The 22,142-nt window shown below is 38.4% G+C and overlaps 1 protein-coding gene and 1 long non-coding RNA gene across 2 annotated transcripts; one reads left to right on the top strand and one right to left on the bottom strand.

Annotated features, from left to right (window-relative positions):
* Nucleotides 1-425: 425 nt before the first annotated feature.
* On the bottom strand, nucleotides 426-22,096 carry LOC122657890. The gene is made up of 3 exons (XR_006332385.1): nucleotides 22,043-22,096; nucleotides 19,634-19,638; nucleotides 426-604 (listed from the first exon to the last, which is right to left on the bottom strand). It is a non-coding gene; the product is annotated as an uncharacterized LOC122657890 (long non-coding RNA).
* On the top strand, nucleotides 8,487-22,062 carry LOC122657887 (protein PIN-LIKES 3-like). Its single transcript, XM_043852687.1, has 10 exons — nucleotides 8,487-8,775; nucleotides 9,972-10,051; nucleotides 10,136-10,260; nucleotides 10,640-10,761; nucleotides 13,956-14,180; nucleotides 16,476-16,568; nucleotides 17,175-17,275; nucleotides 19,398-19,450; nucleotides 19,568-19,753; nucleotides 21,883-22,062. The coding sequence occupies exons 1-10, from the start codon at nucleotides 8,641-8,643 to the stop codon at nucleotides 22,005-22,007; spliced, it is 1,245 nt and encodes a 414-aa protein (XP_043708622.1). The 5' UTR covers nucleotides 8,487-8,640; the 3' UTR covers nucleotides 22,008-22,062.
* Nucleotides 22,097-22,142: the final 46 nt, after the last annotated feature.

Raw genomic sequence — 22,142 nt, 5'->3', positions numbered from 1 at the left:
TTCAAATAACTTTCAAAAGATGTAAAGCTTGGAGTTGTTTTGTCATGAACTTACTGTGTTATTTTTGAAAAAACCAATGTTCCATGTCACTTAACTAACAGTATCCAGGTTGAGGCACAACATTTGATAATGGTCTTCCTTAATGTTAGGAATTTCAGGTGTAATTTCCAACCCCCCCCCCCCCCCCCCAAAAAAAAAAAAAAAAACCATCCAAAAAAGTAATGAAAGAATAAGGGATTGATTGACACATGATTTTGTGAATCGGATATATCAGTATTGTCCTTCCTGAAAAAGCTACATTCAGGTGTGTCTATAAGCATTTGATCGAAACTGTTGGTAAAAAATCAGATGATTTAGTGTCTAAATACATCTGGCTAGGATAGTGTTTGACATGGGAGTTGTGAAGAGAGGGAAATAAGGTGTCATTAAATTTTAAATCATGTTCTTCCTCAGTTCTGATTTGAACTTTTCATGAAATTGACAGGAACAATAACCCAATAATTTGATGCTGGTGAGAGAGAATGTTCTGTTATTCTGCTATGGGGCTATGGATTAGCTTCGGTTTCACTTACCCTTTGGGCAACCTTCTTTATGTGGTTTGTGGCTTAATACTGCCTCTTTTGGTGTGTCAAGTGTTTCTACTAACAAGAAACCCTACAACCAAGCATGCAATGTTTCAGGGTTAATTCATTAGCGGCATTTCATCAAATACAAGTTAAGTTGATGATGCTACTAATTGCACCATGAGATGGCACAGAATCTGACTGCAACCATTTGGAACACGGTGTTTAGCCCTGCTGTATTATTGGGATCAGAGAACTGTACCTGTCTGTTAGCCCAGACCCAAGGATCACTACCAAACATATATTTCCTACAAATGTTGATGGAAGAAAACTTGAGTGTATCAATGAGTTGATAGTATTATCGTAACCATAATCAATAATGAGACATCTGAATCCAACACATAATTATGAGTGTATAACCTGGACCAAGAGTATTTAAAATGTATTTAAATGACGTTACAGACAATATTCTAATTTTGCAAGAGAGACTAAACTGTGAAAGAAGCTTAGAAGCAACACAAAAGAAAAAAAATATATGAAACATAAAAATCTCAATAGTGAAAATAATTCTCCATAATGAAAGCACATCTACATATAGGCAACAACTGTGAGCAAGCTCACAGGTTGGTGTGGGGGAGAAGAATTAAGATCCCACATAAACAAAATCTGTGACAAATTAACACATAAGAATCTCAAGCATTCCATTGCTAATGCAAACACATGACATGAAACACAATAGAAGAAGTACTCAAAAACAATATGTCAATATAACAAAGAACAAATTATACTTAAAGAGAGTCAAGTTAACCATCTATCAGCAGGTCCTTGAGAGATTTGAGGGTTGGCACTATCCAATTTGTAAGCAACCTATCAGTTTTCCAAGGTCCTGCTTGAACAGATAAATACTTTTGCTTCTTCTTCTTCACCGGAGAGTAGAGAATAAGGGAGGACTCAACTTTACGAATTTCTTTCACAAACTTCGAGTTCTTCCATATCCTTAGCAAGAATGTATCTTGGCCATGTTTAGCCATAACTGAGAAATAATCTCCCCAGTGGACTAATCCTGACATATCGTAAGAAGTTAAAGTAAATGAGAACCCTGTGGTCTTGCTGCTACCCTGATCAAGTAACCATATATCCATATACCAGCATGGACTTGTGTAGGCATAATCAATTATGGCAAGAGATCCATCCATCTGAATTAAAGTCTCTCTTTCTCTAGACTTTCTAGGATGATAACAATCAATTGTCCAAAACTTCTCACTGTCAATATCTAAAGCAAGAATGTATTCATTGTTGGAGTAATTAGAAATTTTTTTAATGAGCCAATACAGGGTTCCATCCAAAAGCACCGGATGTGTTTCATATTGTTTTAGTACATATCCCAATTGCTTTCTTCCATAGTCATGTTGATCTTGTACTGATCTTGGGAACTCTAACTTTCTCCATGAACTACTACTACTTTCTTCTTCACCCACTGTAATTATCTCACAATATCTTATTCCAACCTTGTTGCCATTCTCATCTTCATTCTTAATATCTACAAAATTAAATAATTCAAAGACTCGAACCACTTTATATTTATTTGTTAAGCTGTCGAAACCAAAACCAACACTACTTATTGGAGTTGAGTAGGAGATGGTTTGGGGTAAAATAAGATGTGATTTGGGTAGAGTCATACTCTCTCTTGTAATGGGATTACAGAGATAGATGGGACCCAAACCCTCCCTTGCCGCTATGCAGAGAAAGCCATTGCAAGAACCCACAATATCAAGGTGACCCCCTTTCAGCTCAAAACCCAATGGTATGTGTGTGGCTTTCCAGTAATACTCATCACTACTACTACTACTCCCTTCTCCAGCAACTGCAGGGGTCACCATAAGTAGGCTATTCATGATCTGATTATCATCCGGTGGATCTATTAATGATGAGAGTCTAAGAACAAGACTGGGTTTTCGATGCATCATCGATTTATACAGGTGAAGGTTGATGAAATAAGAATCATGTCGAAAGCTAGACCAGAGCTTGCAGACGCTCAAGCATCGGAGGAGAGATTGTATGGGAAATCTAGACAAAATGTCAAAAATAATGTTCCGAGGGAGGAAGAGGAGATGATTCATCATCATCCTTACCTGCTGCTGCAATATTATGCGTATGGTGGTGGTTCGTCCTCGCCTTCTTTGCCGTCCCTGTATTTCTCATCTCCATTTTCTTCTCCCTATCTTCTTGTCGTGTCTATGAACTAATGAACATCGGTGTTAGACAACAACACACACTCGCGGTTTCCATCAAAAAACACACTTGCGTTTAGAGAGCAAACTCGATCCGTTTGCTCCTCCTACTCACAAGTCACACCTCAAATTAAATAGAAATTAATTACACCACCAGACAAAGATGGTAATTAATGGACACCCCAGATTTTGTGTATTTGATGGATTTTCATCGGATTAAAATCCTCTCCAATTCATCTATGGTGTAGTTGGGGAATTTTTCTCCTCTCAGGTTCTTTGCCCGGTCAGGTTTGTAGGTTCCTCTCATAGGGAGGACGGAAATGACGATCTCACCCCACCTGGGCAGTATGTTTGGGCAGGGGTGAGGTTGTCATTTCCGCCCTCCCTATGACAGGAACCTACGAACCTGACCGGGCAAGGAACTAGAGAGGAGTTAAGTCCTCAAGTTCGACGCGGGGGGGGGGGGGAATCCTTATCGTCTCCAATTATTTGCCTCTCCATTTCCTCCAATTCCTCTAATACGGGGTGGAAATGACGAATTTTTATCCGCTGTTGTGCCATCATGCGGCGCAGTAGCGGATAAAGGTCCAAAAATGACCACCCAAACACACTGCCCAGGTGGGGTCCACTCCCCCCCTATTAGAGGAATTGAAGGAAATGGAGGGGTAGATAATTGGAGACGGTAATTTTCCATAGTGGGATGCAGTTCGGGGTGGAGATGGCAACACCTAGCAGATGCGACATCCAACGGTCCGAGCTGCACCACCCAAGTTTTTTTTTTCCTTTCTTCTCAAGCTTGAACACCGTTGGAAGTCGTGCCTACCAGGTGATGACATCTCCATCCCAAACGGCACCGCACTGCATCATGGGGGAATTGGAGGATTTTTTTTCCATTTTCATCCTCTCAAGTGTAGCGCACCACACTTAAGAATCCAACCCTAAAAACATAGGCCATGGGGTAGTGGTGTCTTTTTATCCTTTTAAGTGTTGGGTGGATAATTGAATTCTTAAATGTAGTGCATTTGGGCTAACTCGGTTGCTTGAAGGGTTGCCACTTGAAGTGCCTACCCCAAGTGTAGGTTAGACTCTTTTGATCTCTTTGATTTATGTATTTTTGTGCATTAAACTTAAATTTCAAGTATTTTGTTTATTTTTTAGGAAATTTACATTTACCTCTCCAAGGCACGGCCTGATTACAGATTCACCCCTAAATTTTGGATATTTATGCATATCTCCCCTGCTTTCCAAAATACTTAACCCTAATGATTATGCACTTTGGGTTAGGATTTTATATGATAAAATGATTCTATTTTGGGGTATTTTAGCATGCTATTAGATTAGAAAAAATTAATAAAATGCATGATTCTAAGCTATTAAAGCATGCTGATAGGCTATTACTTTTCCACCCAAAAAAAAAAAAAAAGCATGCTGATAGGGTTTGGACTTAGTCTAAACCATGCTACTATATATGTATTGAATTTAAATGATACAATGGTGGGCTATGGTTTTTTTTTGGTTTTTGGTTTTTGGTAGCTGGATATGGTTCATGTAACATGTTAATAAGATTGAACTTAAATATGGAAATGCTAATGTTTTAGGATTATTTTAATGGTTACTAAACTTAAATTAGACTATTGTTATGAACTCTCATACGTACACTAGGCTAATATGGATAAGATTAAGGATGTAAATGGATTGGATTCGGCATGGATTTACTACTATCCGAATCTAAATTCATTTACCGAATGACATATCCGTATCTGATTCAATGGAATTTTAAAAACTAGTATCATATTCGAATTTGACACCTTATTTTGATTGTCCCTTTGTGATGTTGTTCCCAAAAGTCAAGGGTAAAAATGTAAAATAGAGTTTTTAAAAATAGGAGAAAAGTTCTTTGTGGGGAGAATAAAGTGTACAACCCATGCCATACACAAAGGGGGGGGGGAAATTATCGCCCTACCTCCCATGATGCCAAATTGTGCGCACGTAAGGGCCACACTCCCCCACAAAACGTCAACCCTAAAAAATAATTTGAAAGTGGTTTATCATTATAACATTATCAAAAACTGTCATTGTCATGCATATTTTTCAAATATAGAGTGAAATGACAGGATTTAAATTTATTAGAAAAAAAAAAACACACAAAAGTAAGGTTTAAAAAGGAAATTTGGCAGACCAAAATTGAACAATGTGAGAATGATGATGCAGATTAGATACATTAGTTAAAGAAAATATGTCATTGACTAGAAGTCCATTAAATCATTGAATATGCCATTATGCATTCGTTTAAAAATACCCCACCAACTAAATCCTAAACTTACCAACATCTGCTAAGTGCAGTTGGTGAGCTGTGGTGCGTTTCATGCCCATGCTCACCAGGAGGTCTCGAGTTTGAATCTCCTTACTAGTACCTATTCTAAAAAAAAAAAAAGCCCACACTAAATTCCAAACTTGGAGAATGGAAACCACAACTCTTAGTACTTCATATATTATAGGGAAAAAAGAAAATTGTTTGGTCACATGGATCCTATACCTAGATTTAGAAGTGCATGCAATTATTGGCCTGCACTAGTGAAATAAAAAATCACATACAGGTTGATGCCCTTATGTACGTTATCATTGGCCCCCACATTGGTGTAGGGCTATCTCAATAATTTAACATGAAAATATCAATTTCTGTAGACGAAAATAGCGAAACTAGGATGCAAGATTGGACCCTATTATGCAATATGAGATATCCACAGTTTCAAATTTGGATGATCGTTCATAAAAGATTGAATTATAAAATCCACCATCCATCCATCCAGACTCCAGTGATTCAGATAGCGAGACTGCGACTTGGCGAGTGGCGACGGAACAGTAAGCTGTCACTCAACTACTCTTCTCTTCTTTAATGGCAGAAGCCCAATAAAGAGCCACAAGGTGACAAGAGTTGCAGTTGTTCTTGAGCCTTTGTTGTTCCTGCAAGCAACTCGCCGCTAGCTAGCGTTTCGTCAATTGTCATTACAGACAACACGACAACTTTATAAATAAATCTGCGACATTGCGATAGAGATTTTTCCTCCCTTAATTGCTTGTGTCGTCTAATTAATTAATGAAGTAATGGCTATATATATATATATATATATATATATGATCTTACGAAGCTTTACTCGTGCGGTGAATCTCATCTGGGCTTAGGTAAACCCGGCCATCTCAAGGTCTGCGTGGAAGAAGTTGAACTCTGTCTCCCCACACCACTCCGAGCTAGTAGGTTGTTGGCTTGGTGCAGAGAAGAGGCATATATAGAAAGCTAATTGAGCTACTTGGTATTTTTTTTGTCTTTTACTCTCCTAATTGTTTCTTGAAAATCTTTATTTACATTAATTTGTTTTGATTAACTTTAAAGTACATTTTCAGTTTTGAATCCTTTCTTAGAAGGGAAGGATTTTGCAAGGGAATTGAAGTGAAGAGCTCACTTTTTTCTTTTTATTTTATTTTTGGGCCAATTATCAAACCCGCCTGGTAGGACCTTATGTGCCAAGACACAGCAAGGCGGGGAACGATCGCCTTACTCCTGCCCAAAAGCCTTGCCCAAGCAGGGTAAGGCGATCATTTAGCGTCTTGCTGTGCCTTGCAGTAAGGTCCTGCCCTGCAGCTTGACAGTAGAAAATCCAAATTGACTAAAGTATCCACACTGAGTATGGAAATATCAACCGGACCCCTACCGTTAGTGAAGTACTGTTAAATAGTGATATCAGCAGTTTAATTTTCTTTTAAAGACAATATTGCCCTTAAAATGACCTTAACTACCTATTCTACCCTACCCAATATCCTCCTCTTTCCTCCTCAATCGATTCTAGGGTTTTGCTTCACAAAAGAAACAGAGCAGTTGCAGAGAGATCTATGTTAGCGAGAATTCTCCTCTGTAAAACCCATGGGAAGATGAAGGTCTCGTCTTCCCCTTCTCTCCTTTGCATCACCTCTCGTTTCTTCTGCACACCCACCATCGAAAAGGCCCGATACCCCTACCTAGATCAACCCAACTCCACCTACTACGACGACCTCGTCGCTGAAGCCGGCCGTGCCCGAGATTTCAAGACCCTTCACCACCTCCTCAACAAGCGTAACAAAGACGGATGCTTCAACACCGGCAACACCTTCAATTTCATCACCAACTACGATGACGACCTTTCAATCCTCGACACCCTCATCGAAACAATTTCCAATCTCGACAAAGGCTTCGCCCGCAAAGGCGCCTTCGATGCCCTCATTGCCCGTCTCTGCAAATTGAATCAAATCCAGAGATCTCTACGTGTCGTCGAGGTGATGATTAACAGCAGTCACGGCATCAATGCCTGCACTTTTCACCCAATCCTCAGCGCCCTCACGAGGAAGAAGAAAATGGAAGAAGCCTATCGCGTCTTATCTCTAATGAGAGAGACTGGGATCTCCCCGGACGTCACCTCCTACAACTACCTCCTTACGGCGTACTGCGTCAAGGGAGATCTTTCGGCTGCGGTTGGAGTTTTGACGGAGATTCGGGAGGAGAAGATTGAAGCGGATTCGAGAACTTACGATGCGATGGTGCTTGGGGCATGTAAGACAGGGAGGATTGAAGGAGGCTTGGCGGTGTTGAGGAGAATGGAAGAGGAAGGTGTACCTGCTTTGTATTCGACGCATGCTCATGTTATTAATGGGTTGGTGAGGTTGGAGTATTTTGCACAGGCGGTGGAGTTCGTGTTGAGCGTTGCAGGGAGGGATAAGGCGTTGGATGCTCAGAATTTTGGGCATCTGGGGAAGTATTTGATGAAGAGGAGAAAGTTTGAGGAAGCTAAACTGATTTTTGGGGAGATGGATAAGAGGGGATTGGCGATGGGGGATAAATTAAGAGAAGATTATCACAATTTGATGTGATTGATTTGTTAATTCGTCATTCTTTGATGTAATTTATGACTAATTAACAATATTGTCACAGCATGATCTCCTTGTTTTGGCTTTGCTTTTATACTTCTTCGAGTTTTTATTTTAATGGTGGATTCTGTAAAATGCTACTATGGAGAGTAGTGAGTGTACATGTCACGGGACAGTCTATACCCATGGCGTTAAATGGTGAGTTATTTGAAAACAAGGGTGAGAGTTGTCATTTTCATGTTTAAGTGTAGAGGGTAATTTAGTAAATTGATTTTTAAATAGGTTAACCCCATTAAAATCTGGGTAACGGTTGATATTTCCATACTTAGTGTGGATGCTCTAAAATAATGGCATACCTCAGGGCTCAGGGGTTGGTGCTGATAATTTCCCCAAATGAGAAGTCCCGGTTGGATTGCTGAAACATGTGTTTCAATTTTTAAAAATTACTGAGAGTCAGGGGTTGGAAGTGTTTCTTCAGTTTTAGATCTTTTAAAAGTAATTTCTGATACAGTGACACTCAGTTTTAGATCTTTTAAGACTGAACTCTAGTTAACTTTAATTGAAAATGAAGGGGGTGGTGGCCTTCTATCTAAAGACAACCTCCTCTGTTTCGTAAATTACAATATAAGTTTTGTTTGGGAGGGAGTTGAGCTATCAAATTATATATTTTTCCTCTCTGAAGATTGAAGGTGCAATGTTGTTCTTCTCATGCTGCCACTCAGTTTATCAGGAACTCTAATAGTTATGCTTCTTCTTCTCTCAACCCTTTAATCGTAAATTATTAACTTTTCTCAAAGAAATTAAGGGTATTCTCTTCCTAGCTGGAATATTCATGTTGCATGCTTTTTGGGATTTTAATTAGATTGTCCATGGTAAGAAACTTATTCTATTAGTTTCCTTGGATAGGAATTGACAGAGAAAACACTAGAGATTTGTGAGGAATTCTCAGCATGGGGATTCTGAATCTCTTCATTGTGGCATCAAATCCAGTGCTGAAGGTCCTTTTAGTTACGGCTGTTGGGTCCTTTCTCGCATTGGACCGTATTGATATTTTGGGAGAGGATGCAAGGAAGCATATTAATAGAGTGAGTTCTGAGTTTATGCATCTTATTTTTGTAGTTTTTACAAGGTTGGACCTAATCAATCAATAATTCTACTGTTAATTGATAGTTTGGTTGTATAACTAACAAGTTCTTGTCTTTCAATATTTGTTTCTCAAAGTTTGCAGTTTTTTCTATAACATGGGTCATGGGGGGTATCTACTGCAACTAATTTTTTCCCCTAAAAGAAACTTGGGGGGTATAGCGATTGTCTTTCTTATCCCTTCCTATGTTATTTATGGTCTCACATATTGTTAATCTATAGACTAATCAAGATCATACAAGCGGTGGACCACCTCTTGGAACTGCATCTTGTAATGCGCCTCTCTCTCTCTCTCTCATATCATGTGCGCATGGTTGTGTGTGCATGGTTGATGTTTTCTTGAGTGATTAAGATAAGATATCGACTTGATTTGTCCATGGATTTTTCAACCAGGTAATAAACTTCCTTGGTCTACTGACACGCTTGCTGCATCTAGTTTGGAATTCCAGGACTTCATTCTCTCCCTCTCCCCTCTCTGTCTGTTAGTCTGTCTGTGACACAACCTTTGGCTCTTAATTCTCATCACCGATTAAACAAGGACAATTAGATCTAAATATTCTCTGAATACTGTTTTTAGCTTCTACAATTTGGTGAGAATAGAATGAACTATGGACTAGTGAAGCATAGAACAGAACTGCATAAAGAAATCTCAGGCCCCAGCTGCTGAAGCCATGTACCCTTTGGTGGTTCCATTTCTTATGCCAAACAAAGACGAACCCCATAATGCTGCAACCCATCTTCCATTTCAGAATAACCTCTGCTGGGATTTGGTTAACTCAGTGAGCCCTTCGAACTGGGCTGATCAACATTATCGTCCATTGTTTCTTTTGCAACATGCAATTTCAGAACTGGCCACAAAACTAATGTTGATAAGGCTTATGAGTTGTTTCTGTTGTTGTTCAAGCTATGTATGCAAGTTTGTGAAGTATCAATTATATTCCCGAGCTGTTTGAATTTGATTAGAAGAGAGAAGATGTACAGCAGGGATTATTGGGCCAATGTTGGAGAAACCTACATGGTCTTTTGCAGTGTCAGAGTGAAAGATTTGTGTGACGATCTTTTGTTTTCTAATATTTCCACTTCTAAAATTGAATTGATTCTTCTTACTTGAAAGCTACTTAACTTTCCTTGTGAACAGGTTGTGTTCGTCGTATTTGGTCCAGCACTTGTAGCCTCCAACCTTGCCAAAACAATAACATATGAAACCATGATCAAGTTGTGAGTTTCTTATAATCCTGTTTCAATATCCATACAAGTTACTCTCTCTCTCTCTCTCTCTGATAATGTTTTGGTAATGTGTAGGTGGTTTATGCCTTTAAATATTTTTATTACATTTCTCATTGGTTCAGCACTTGGATGGATGCTTATTCAAATCACTAGACCTCCTTCGCATCTAAGGGGCCTTATCTTGGGTTGCTGTGCTGCAGGTAATTATTTGTATGACATTGACACCTTAAATTTGTCTAATAAATCTGTAGACTCACTAGGTGATTTAATCCAATGTTGAGTTCCTTGGAACATGATTAAAAAGAAGAATTTGATTTTATTTATATAATGTCCATTGCTGCCAGTGTTCATGTACAATCTAAGGCGTCCTCAATTCAATTCACTACTGTGTCCTAATTTTTAGCTTGATGTCGGGGCTAGATAATCTTGAAGTTTAGCACTGCAACCACCCAATGTCTGCTATGTGAATGGCGAACTGTGTAGGGAGGACATGTCATGCTGCCAGTCATTATGAAAATTTTTACGGTTGGATTACTGCATTGTGCGCCACCTCATCTTTTGCCCTCCTGATTGAAACAGGAAATATGGGGTTTATTCTTATCATCATCATCCCAGCAGTCTGTAGAGAGAAAGGCAGCCCATTTGGAGCTCCTGATGTCTGCAGTACATATGGACTGTCTTATTCTTCACTTTCTATGGCGGTAGATTTCTTACGTTTCTTAGAAATAGCTTTCTGGGATTTAAATTTCCAAAAAATTGATTAGAGATGATAAATGTATGCTAATGAAATATAGGGAGGTCAACTAACTTGTGTGTTTTGATATTGCAACTCTGAAAGGTTTCCAGTGTCAAAATTGCTCAGATGAGTGTAAAAGAGTGAACAATCTGATTTGTATTCTGAAAGGAAGTACTTAGTAGGAAATCATACAAGAAAAAGCTCTAGTTCTTTCTTTAATAATTCTAGAAAATGATTCTAGTTTACCTAATGTTTTAATGGTGCATTAGTTTGTATTTTATTTTTCCCCCTAATTTTGTAATATTTGAGTCTTTCTAGTTTCTTATTTTGCTTTGGGTAAAAATTAGAATATTGATGGGCCATTGTGACTGGCATTGACAAGAGAATTGTATATGTGGCTAATGTAGATGACCCCCGAAATAAGAGTGGTCTTGATCTGCCAAAAGCCACGAAATAAGAATGGTCTCTATGTATGGCCAAAAGCCCTGTAATTATAGGTTCTAAGTCCTGACAGCACCAAACAGATAATCTTTGGCCATAATAAGTTACATTAATATTTATTAAACCTTTCCCATCTGTAACTATTTATTGATTAATGTGTTCTATAATTTGTACTATCCTTGGTAAAGATATAGAAAATGTTTATTGTTGAGATCTCAAAATCTTTTGTCATCCTCTCCCTTTATACAATTAACAAGTTATCCTCTGCATTGACTAGTTGTTCATTTGGTTGGACTCCCTTTGGATGGGCATAACCTGCATATTCTTACCAATTAGATAGTTTGAACCTTTGATGCATCAGCTGACTCTAACCTCTGGTCCTAATTTTGTAGCCATTGAAGTGTATTTCTTTACCTATAACTTTGTGAGCAGACAATTAAGCAATGTGACCATTGGGCAACGACAAGCTTAAAGATGGCTGATTTGCTGTTCATTTCATAGTTGGGACAATGCATTTTATTAGGATCAAGGAGAGAGAACTCATGTCTGTCACATCAAAAACCAAAATTATGTAATTTCTTACTTTCTCCTCTTTCTAGATACCCACCAATGCTCATATGCATATAGATCCATAAGGCAGTCCTTCGAAGGTTATATGGAATCTTTGCAAATTTACTGTGGGGCAGCTTGGCATGGGGAAAACGCAGGCACTAGGTGAGGTGGTGGAAGATCTGTAGACCTCTTGATGAAGGGGGGCTGGGGGTTAGGCGGCTGGAGGACGTCGGTCTCTCGCTCAGGCTTAAGGGCCTTTGGAGGGTCCTCTCAGAGCGCTCCCTGTGGAGCGATTTTTTCATGGCAAAATTCTTCAGAACCGTCCATGTTGCCCTAGCGGGGTCGTATGGTGTCGGCTCAAAATCTTGGCGTAGCACAGTGGCTTTTAAAGGCTTCTTACTGGAGAAGTCTAGGTGGTTGCTTGGAGATGGTAATATTTCCTTCTAGCTGGATGACTGGTCTGGCGCTGGTCCACTGATTGACCAGGTTGACAACGGGCTGCTAGTGGACCTAGATTTGCGGGTCAAGGATGCTATGGGGGAGGATGGTGCTTGGAGGTCCGACATTCTAGCTCTCATTGATTCGACGGCTATCAAGGAGAGCATTACTTTGGGTAATTTTGCCCTCTCAGATAGATGTGATGTTTTGGCATGGACCCCTGCTAGTGATGGTTGTTTCACTACTAGGTCGGCTTGGAACGAGGTGAGGAGTGCTTCTCCTGTGATCCCTTATGCGAAGTGGATTGGAACCAAGCTGTTCCCTTGAAGATGGCCTTCAATCCATTCTTTTCTTGGCAGCTCCTTAATGGAAGTATCCCCACAGATGATTCTTTAATGTTGGTGGGAATTCCCCTGGCCTTGAAATGCAGCTACTGCGAGAGTGCCCGGAGGGAGACTACTGATCACTGTCTGGTGTCGGGTGGTACAGCTTCCAAGGTGTGGGGTTACTTCTCTCGTCTTTTTGACATTGCTACCGTTCCCTCTCAGGATGTCAGAGGCAGGTTCGCTCTTTGGCAGGGTGCAGCGAGTGGCAAAAGCCTTAGTTCTTATATCACTGGAATCTTGCTTGCGCTGATCTTGTGGGAGCTCTGGAAGTAGAAACTCTAGGAGGCACGGGGAAAGGTGCCGCATGCTGGTTCAATAGTGGAGCTCATCAAAACCTGGGTTAAGGAGGTTTAGCTACCCCCCAGGGTTGGAAGGTTGGGGTCTGTAAGAGACAGGTTGATTTTACAATGTTTTGGGCTCTTCCCCTACACCTAAACTGGCACGCCCTTTGCCAGTTTATTGGTGTCCTCCCTTCAATTCGGTAAAAAACTCAATGTGGATGGTGCTTGTCGGGGCAATCAGGGCTTTGGAGGGGGTGGAGGGGTCGTCAGGGACTCGAATGGTGCCGCCCTGGCGGCCTTTTCAAATTTCTATGGTGCCTGTACTAACTGGATAGCTGAGCTCAGAGCATTAAGGGATGGTCTGGCTCTCTACCAGGGCTTAGGTATTTGCGGCATGGTGGTTAACTCGGACTCCGAGTCCATAGTCAGAATGGTTAACCAAAAAAGGTGTTCCTTGTGGAAGGGATGGTATTGGCTCCGGGAGATGCTGGAGCTGGTTTCTTATGCCCGGGCTTGTGTGACCTTTGCGTTTCGAGAAAGCAATAGGGCGGCTGATTGTTTGGCAAACCTTGCTTGCGACTCTGAGTCATCTAACACCTTCCATCGGGGCTGTCTCCCTTCTGGGATGCTCTAGGATATTCTTCGAGAGGACAAGGCTGGACTGCCGATTCTCAGGAAATAGCACTTATGTCTTGTTTCCCTGTGTTGGGGGAAGGAGTGACAGTAAGGACTTGAGTGTGTTGGCTCTATGGGTTAGGGTAAGGTGGTATGTCCCCCCCCATGTATTCTTTATTATTTTCTCGGATTATCAATAAAACTTTAGGGGCTGGCCCGGGTCCCAGGTAAAACGCAGGTTTAAAAATATATATATAGATCCATAACAGAAGACATTTGAACATTTCATTGTTATTATGTATATCAAATGTTTATATAATTATATAAATCATATGGACTGATGATTAAATTTGTGTGCGTCCAGAAAAACTTAGTATTTCTTTCAGCTGTTGAATTTTGGCAAACTCATTTCATCTTGTGTTTTGGTTCTTATTGTGATAATTCAGATTGGGGCTGTTTATTTGTGGTCGTATGTGTACAATATTGTACGGGTGTCTTCAAGTAAGTCCACCAAAGGGCTTGATGACTCCACAAGTAGCTCTTTAGAAGAACCTTCGAAGGTACTCAACGGGAGTTGCGCAGAGCCACTACTTTCGAAGGATTTACCAGGATTGGAGATCCGAGCAGACCATTTTGCACTGCCATGCACTTCATCAGAGGCTACACCACAGGTTATTTCCTGCTTTATCATTATTACAATGATTTTCCCTCCCCCCCCCCCCCCCCCCTGTTTTCCCTTTTATTTCTTTCTTTCCTGTCCTTCTGCTGATGTTTGTATCCATGTTGACTCAAGGAGCATCCCACCTTGGGAGGGAGTGTGATAACAAGAAGGATCAATCTTTATCAATCTAGATTGATCCTTCTTATTAACAAGGTAGGTTTCAAAATGTGTGACAAGTGTAAATTAATTTTTTTGTTTACCTATGTACTTGGGTAGCAGGTTTGCATCCCGGAGCAATCTAGGTGACCAATGAGTCTGATGTGTTTCCACGTAGTTGGCATCCCACATGCACTTCATATTTAGGCGATGACACCCTCTCTTCATGCTTAATGTCAGCCAGTAGTGCAATGCCGTTTGGTAAAACAAAACCTTCTTCTTTGGACACATTTGAACTCAAAATTTGAAATTTAATGGCTGGTATTAAGAAAAATTATGATAAATTATGGTAAGCCATGGATCTGAGGATAGTACACCAAACATGTGATTAATCAATAGGGTCCCTACCTGATAGATGGCCAGAATCAACCTCATCATGCTTCTTCATCACTTGGCAATTTAATACCTATAAATAATACAGAACAGAAAAATAATTAGGAAGAAATGATAAATGAATAAAAGAAAATGGAAGTCAAAATCAATTGTGTCCTTAAAAGTTATGTTTCAGAAGTCACCTTCTAATTTTAGAGGTGTGAGAGTGAGAACAGTGATTTGTCCTCAAGGGAGTCTTCCTCTAGGGAGAGAAGGAATAGGGAGTTGTCGTCATCTTGATTAAGGTCTAGGACCCACAGTAAAAACTCATGATTTCATTTGAACCGGTCCGTCTGTAAGATTGGGTTCGAGGCAGGTTGTGTGGACCAGGGAAGGTATTAAGCAGCCCGGTCTTCCCATTTATTTAGTATTTTTATAAGATAATAAATATTCTTCAATGACTATGTATCATGATGTAATTTATGGAAATAATCTAACAGAAATAGAACACAGGGAAAAATACAATAAAAAAGGAAATGAAGACCAATTACTTGTGTGCATGTACTACAAAACAAAATTAGTATACATACTCATATAAAACCAACTAAATAAACTACGATAAATTAAATGCCAATAGGCTAATACTGTAGGCTACTGTTTATCAGTAAAACAGAATAATAAAAGACTAAAACTTGAGCCACAAACATTTGCTTATTTACGCCCATTGCATTTACATATGATACATAAAATATTCCTAAGCATGCTAGAAGGAGAAATTTAAAATACTATTATCACATGAATGCATGGCTTGCATGCAACTATCCTACTCTGACAATAATGTTACTAAAACAGAACATACAAATAACTAAAATTTGGATTTACACAAACAGGTGAGATTACGAAAATACTTCACTAATGCTCAAAATTCTAGAATACATGAAAAATTAAATAAAATCCAAATATGTATCATGCAAACCCTAATAATGCCTAAAGACCTCATAAAATAATTCTGAAAATTCACAAGAAAATTTTAAGGCTAAAATTTATCAAACTACCCCTATATGCAAAAATCAACCCTAAATACATAAAATATACATGTAGAAAATTATTTTAATGCAAAATCACCCTAAATATACATGATTCTATCCGAAAAAATCATGAAAAAACCATAAAAATAAATTTTAATAAATTAGATAAAATATAAGGTGAAATTCCTAAAATACTCCTAAGATGCAAATCTAGCCAAATATGCAAAATAAAATCAATCTGTTGAGAGGTTTGGGTTGTGGAGGAAGTAGAATCTTACATGGTGGATGAAGATTGAAGAAGTTGACTTAGGAACATAAGAGGACAGTGTGCATATGAATATTTTAGAATAAGAAAGATATAGATATTTTCTAGATCCATACTATATTATTAACACAACCCATCTTTCTATGTTTCTGATAATTTCCACTAATAATTAATCCAAGGAGCACTAGATTTAGAAAACATAGAATTTGGATTTCCAAAAGGCAACTGTAACAGTCCATTGAAAACCCAGTCAAGCATCAGTATACTCTATTTCTTGGAGAGAATATTGACACGAGAAGTTCGATATGGGTTGTTAGCGACTGGATAAATGCAATGATAACTCCTGGTGTTTAATACTGATATGCACATTTCCACTCTAGTTTCCGGTATTACATTTGAAGCCATTATCTCTGCTTTCTTATGATCAATCATGCCAAGGTTGGGAGAGATATTGACTTTGATTATTTTTCATGTTTTATGACAGGTTCCAATTTTAGTTAAGTTTAGACAATATTTACAGAAGTTTTCTGAAAAGATCAACTTGAAGTCATTATTTGCACCTTCAACCATTGCAGTGGTATGTTTCTCATCATGTTTAACATTTTTTTTCTTTCTGTAGCTAGTTGTATTTTTTTTAATCAGAGTTTGATTACTCTAAATATAGAATCCAGTCAACTTATACATGTAAGATGCATGAGGTAGGGAACCACTTTGTTACCACCTAAGAGGTCTTCTGGTTCAAAGTTGGCCTGATTGGATGATTCTAGCTATCCATTGGTGTAGTATAGGCGGAAATGTGATGTACTGTATTTGTTCCAGGTGTAAAACCTTGGGGAAGAAAGCTTGGGAAATTCCCCTTTTCAGGAAGTACCATATCCAATTTATAGGTACAGACATCACATTTCTTCCTAATTAAACAACAACAGCAGATAATATGCAAGCAAAAAGTACCTTTAGGGACATTTGTCATTTTACTGGGATATTAACTTTTTGGCTTTATTTTTTGAATAGAAACACTTTGACTTCAGACTTACTTAGATTCCTCCTTTCTACTCATTCTGCTCACTCATGGTGTATGTAGAGAATTTTTTAAACAAGATTTTATCCTGGATGAAAGAGTATGCAAGTAAGAACATCTTCAGGAATGATCCACTGACTAAACTTCTTTATTTATTCATTTTAGATGGTTGGGTTTTTTGTTGGAGTAGTCCCTCAAATCCGAAGGCTAATGATTGGTGAAAGTGCTCCTCTTCGTGTCATTGAAGATTCAGCTTATTTGCTGGGGTATATACAACCTACTGAAAACTCATGCCTTACATATTTCTTTAACTTTAGATTACTCAAGCTTAAACTCTAAGATCATATTTGTTTAGCCTAAGTTTGAAATCGGCATAAATTCCCCCCCTCCAAATCTTAGTGCCATAGATTTTCTCATGGTATCAAGTTTCGATATGATGCGGATCAATACAGCTGATATATAGAGATTTGGCCATGTTAATACAATACAAAACTGATGCATAAAAATTTTATGTACCGATACAGCACTAACATGGGCCGATATGGAGCGATATGAAGCGATATGAACCGATACACTAGATATACAGGCTACCAAAACCCAAAAAAATCCTAGTTTTTTGAAAGAAAACTTCTTCCTACTCTGAATTTTTTTTGCGTGGATTCCATCTATGCACTCAAAAACGACATTGGAGGATTGATTAGTCAAGCAAAAATCTGCATTAAAGCTCATCAAAGTGGAGATCAAATATCAAATCAGGGGTTGAAGTATGTAATTTTTTTTTGTTTGAATTCTAGTTTTTCTTGCTTGTTTTGCCAAGTATTACATCTAAACTAGAAAACTAACCTAGATTTAGATCATCTTGAATGATTTGTGGTCTATAATATATAATTACCTTTGTTGCTAATTATTTACTATTAATAGTTGCATAATCTATTTCAGGTTTGTTTAATATGTTACTAATGGAGTAGTAGTATGTTAATGTGTATATACTTAATTTATGTTACTTAATACGTAATAGTATGTTTATTAGTAGGCAAGCCTTGGCGCAACAGTAAAAGTTGTGCTATTGCAACCTGTTGGTTGCGGGTTCAAAACTTGGAAACAACCTCTCTTGCGAAGCAGGGGGTAAGGCTGCGTACATTTGCCCCTCCCAGACCCTAGAGTAGCGGGAGCCTTGTGCATTGGGATGCTCTTTTAATACTTAGTAGTGTGTTTATACTTGCATATTACTTGCTTGGTTTGGACCTTTAAGGGTTACTTTAAACCAGTATCTTAATATGCAAGTAGATGTTTCTTTTTTCACATTTTTTTAATTTTTTCTATTATTTATTAGTATTCTTGATATCATTATTTGTTGCTTATTTATGGTGCACAATGCTTCAAAAACTTGTTTTGCATGTATCATAAGAATATGCATGTGTATCAAAACGTATCTAATGTTGATTAGGGTCTCTCTGATATGTTTCTCAAAATCAGCTTTCCGATATGGCGATACGCTGCCCAATAACGATACTAGACACCTTACATTTTGTGCCCTTAATGCTAAACTATGCACATCACCAACCTATCACCTTGTCAAGTCCATTTCATGGATGCCAAACTCTTAGATAGATGGTATCTGAAAATCTATCCAGACCCTGACAAGGCAAACTACATATTTCTGTGTCTTGTCCAATCATGTCAGACAATTCACTACATGAAGTGAGGGAGATATTATTCATTTTGGGGTAGTGTATATTCTTACCCATGGTTGCATGTTATAGAAACAATGTTCTCTAGAAGTTCATAAAGCTCTCTCAACGTATACCATAAATGGTGTCTTGAGTTCAAACTCTATTGCTCTTATTTATAAGGGAAATCCTAATTTCAAACTGTGGCTCATTTTGCTTCTTTTCAAACTACTAAACAATCCTTCAATGAAGTTTTCAATGGCAAGTGTGTAATGTCTGTTGAGGAACTACAGATTTTATTCCCCTTAATGCTATACTTGGTAGATGGCTAGTCCATTAATTGTTCTAGACTTAGAGGACATTAAGTACATGTAACCCTGAAATGGATGGTGGTTGAACAGCTATACAACCTGGAGATCCTGATGTTTATAATCATGTAATGGTTGGCTTTTCAAACCACTCAAGCACCTTTTCAGGGTTATACTCTTATTCTTGAATGAATGACTAAAACTTATTGAATGGTTTTGGTGCTATGTTCTATCTGAGAAGGTAGCATATATTTCACACTGTATGACATCACCTACACAGGCCACTTGTATTCATTGCTCACACAATCTGATTCCATGTTTTGTCATCTGTAACTTGGATGACACAAATGTGTGCAACTGTTTAAGTCAGAGATCGTTGTTATTCATTTCATTCTCATTTTGGTTTGCAGTGAGGGAGCCATCCCAACTATTACATTGATAATGGGAGGAAACCTTCTTCGAGGTTGTAACTGATTTTGATATTGAACTTTCTGTGGATATTATGGGAGATAGGTTCTTGGTGAATCTTTGTCCAACTCTGTTAAATTAAGTCTTTTCTGACGCTTATATTGTTATTCAGGTTTAAAAGGGTCAGATATTCAAGTGTCCCTTATCGTTGGGATTATAGCAGTTCGTTATATTGCACTCCCTCTGTTGGGCATCCTCATCATTAAAGGGGCATTGCATTTTGGCCTGGTGCACCCAGATCCATTGTATATGTTCATTCTTCATCTTCAATTTGCAGTCCCGCCAGCAATGAACATAGGTATGCAAATTTATTATCATCCAAGCTGCCAAATCTCGTGTGCTTCATCTTCTTTTGCCATCTTTGCCTCATTCTGTGTGATAGGCCTTTCTGATTAAAGTCCATTGTCAGCTTAGTTCAGTTCTCTTCTTCTTCTTTTCTCTTTCCCTCTCTTTTTTTTAGGAGGTGGAGGGAGAGGAACAGTCCAAATCTTTTCTTAGGATCAGTAAATTTGGGGCTCCAGAGGGCAGGCCTTGGTGCAACAGCAAGGTTGCTCCCTTGTGACCACTGGAGTTCCAGTCTGGAAACAGCCTCATTGCGAAAGCAGGGGTAAGGCTGCGTACATTATGACCCTCCCCAGACCCCGCAGTGGCGGGAGCCTCATGCAATGGGTACGCCCTTTTAGTAAATTTGGTGCTCCACGTGCACCTCGGATTTCTGATCATTTAGAGTGACTCAGGATGGGATTGTAGGATTCCACAATCATATTAAATCTTTTTTATGGCTTAAGAAGCAAGGGTCAGACTTTTAGTATTGTGCAGAGTAGAAGAGAGAGGAGAGAAAGATGGGAGAAGGAGAGGAGAATTGCTGAACCACGATAGATTCAACTTAGTCTATCGTGGTGATGCTCTGTTCTATTTATAGGAAAGTAAACAGACTCTTAAGTAGGAATTGTATTAAGAGTCAAAAGTATAGTTACACTAGGAAATAAAGTAAGACTCAAACTAGACTTAACCTAAAACTCAACTACTAACTAAACTAACTCACAATATGATAAGGACAATCTCCATTATCATGACATCCACTTACCAGTAATGTACCTAATTTGCAGTACATATCTTAACAATAACATTAGAAATATCACCTCAATTTGCCTGCCCGTCAATTTCCTCAATTCCCTCTAATAGAGGGAGGTGGACCCCACTCCGGGCAGTGTGTTTGGGCAGGGGGTAGGGTGGTCATTTCCACCCCCTATTAGATGGAATTGAGGAAATTGAATGGCAGGAAAATTGAGGGGATAAAGATCCTAGGTTTCTGTACTAGGAACTCCAAAGGTAGCTGACCAAACATGCATATTGCAATTTAATAACACACAACAAGATAGCAACTGAACATCAGAACGTACTACTAATCTACTATTAAAGTGTTCTATGAAAAGAAAAAAGGAAACTTCACTTGCTGTTCCTAACATTAGGGTTTACTAGGGGCAGGGTTACTAACGTTCAAAACTTGACGTTTAGGGTGCTTGAGCACAAATGGTGTTATGTTAAACTGATGACGAAATGATAAACTACCCGGACCTTCTACATCTTTTGAATAATACCAACTGAAAGGATACAATTCAACCATCAGGTTTTAACATTTTTAAACTTTCAAACTGGATCATAGTCATTCATTTAGCATTTTCAAAATCATCAAAAGCTTATGAAAGATTTCAATTGGAATGACATGATTCAGCCATCATGTTTTGGCTTATTTAAACAGTTGATTTGAATCATGACCATTCATCTAGCATTTTAAATCATGGCAATCATAATGGTATAGTCTGATCTAAGATAAAACCCTCAAAAGCTTCTAAACGATTCTAATCAAAAGTATGCCATTCAATCTCATAGTTCAGAATTTTTTGGCCTTTGATATTGATCATGAAATCATGATAAACATGATGGTAATATTTGATCTATGATTAGATCACCAGAAGCATCCGATTATGCAATCAATGATTCAATCCTATCATGAAGGTTCAAATGAATAATTTCTATGATCATAACTGTTGATTTAATGAAGCTCAGTGCTTGTCGTTTTTTAAAATACTAAATGAATGATAATGATCTAACTCAAATATTAAAATTCTAAATCATGATAGTAACCTACATCCTTTCATTTGGTAACTTTCAAAAGATACAGAGCTTGGTGTTGTTTTGTCAAAAACTGTTGGTCAAGAATCAGATGATTTCATGTTTAAAAACACATGCCTTGGTTAAAGGCAAACTAATTATTATTGTCATCGTTACTTTTGTCTCATTATATTATCTTTTTTTCTTTTCTTTTTGGGGGGTTTTTTTTTTTTTTTTGGCCTTCCAAACATAGGCTAAATTTTAAATCATCTTCTTCCTTGGTTGTAATTTGAGCTTTTATGAAATTGACAGGAACAATAACTCAATTATTTGGTGCTGGTGAAAGAGAATGTTCTGTTATTCAGCTATGGGCCTATGGATTAGCTTCGCTTTCACTTACCCGTTGGTCAACCTTCTTCATGTGGTTTGTGGCTTGATACTTCTTCTGGTGTCTCAAAGTGTTTCTGCTAACAATGAACCCCACAACCAAGCATGCACCGTTTCAGGGACAAATCTTTCTGGGTATTTCATTATTTTCATCAATACAAGTTACGTTGTTGTTGATGATGATG

This window comes from Telopea speciosissima, chromosome 4 (assembly GCF_018873765.1).
Source record: "Telopea speciosissima isolate NSW1024214 ecotype Mountain lineage chromosome 4, Tspe_v1, whole genome shotgun sequence".
NCBI lineage: Eukaryota > Viridiplantae > Streptophyta > Magnoliopsida > Proteales > Proteaceae > Telopea > Telopea speciosissima.
This window is presented reverse-complemented; position numbering and strand designations above follow the sequence as displayed.

Bases quoted from the DNA above. Each gene is read 5' to 3' on its own strand.
- LOC122657887 (XM_043852687.1), top strand. From the start codon at position 8,641: ATGGGGATTCTGAATCTCTTCATTGTGGCATCAAATCCAGTGCTGAAG. The intron at 14,181-16,475 runs GTTATTTCCTGC...GTTTTATGACAG, and splicing joins CATCAGAGGCTACACCACAG to GTTCCAATTTTAGTTAAGTT. The intron at 16,569-17,174 runs GTATGTTTCTCA...TATTCATTTTAG, and splicing joins CACCTTCAACCATTGCAGTG to ATGGTTGGGTTTTTTGTTGG.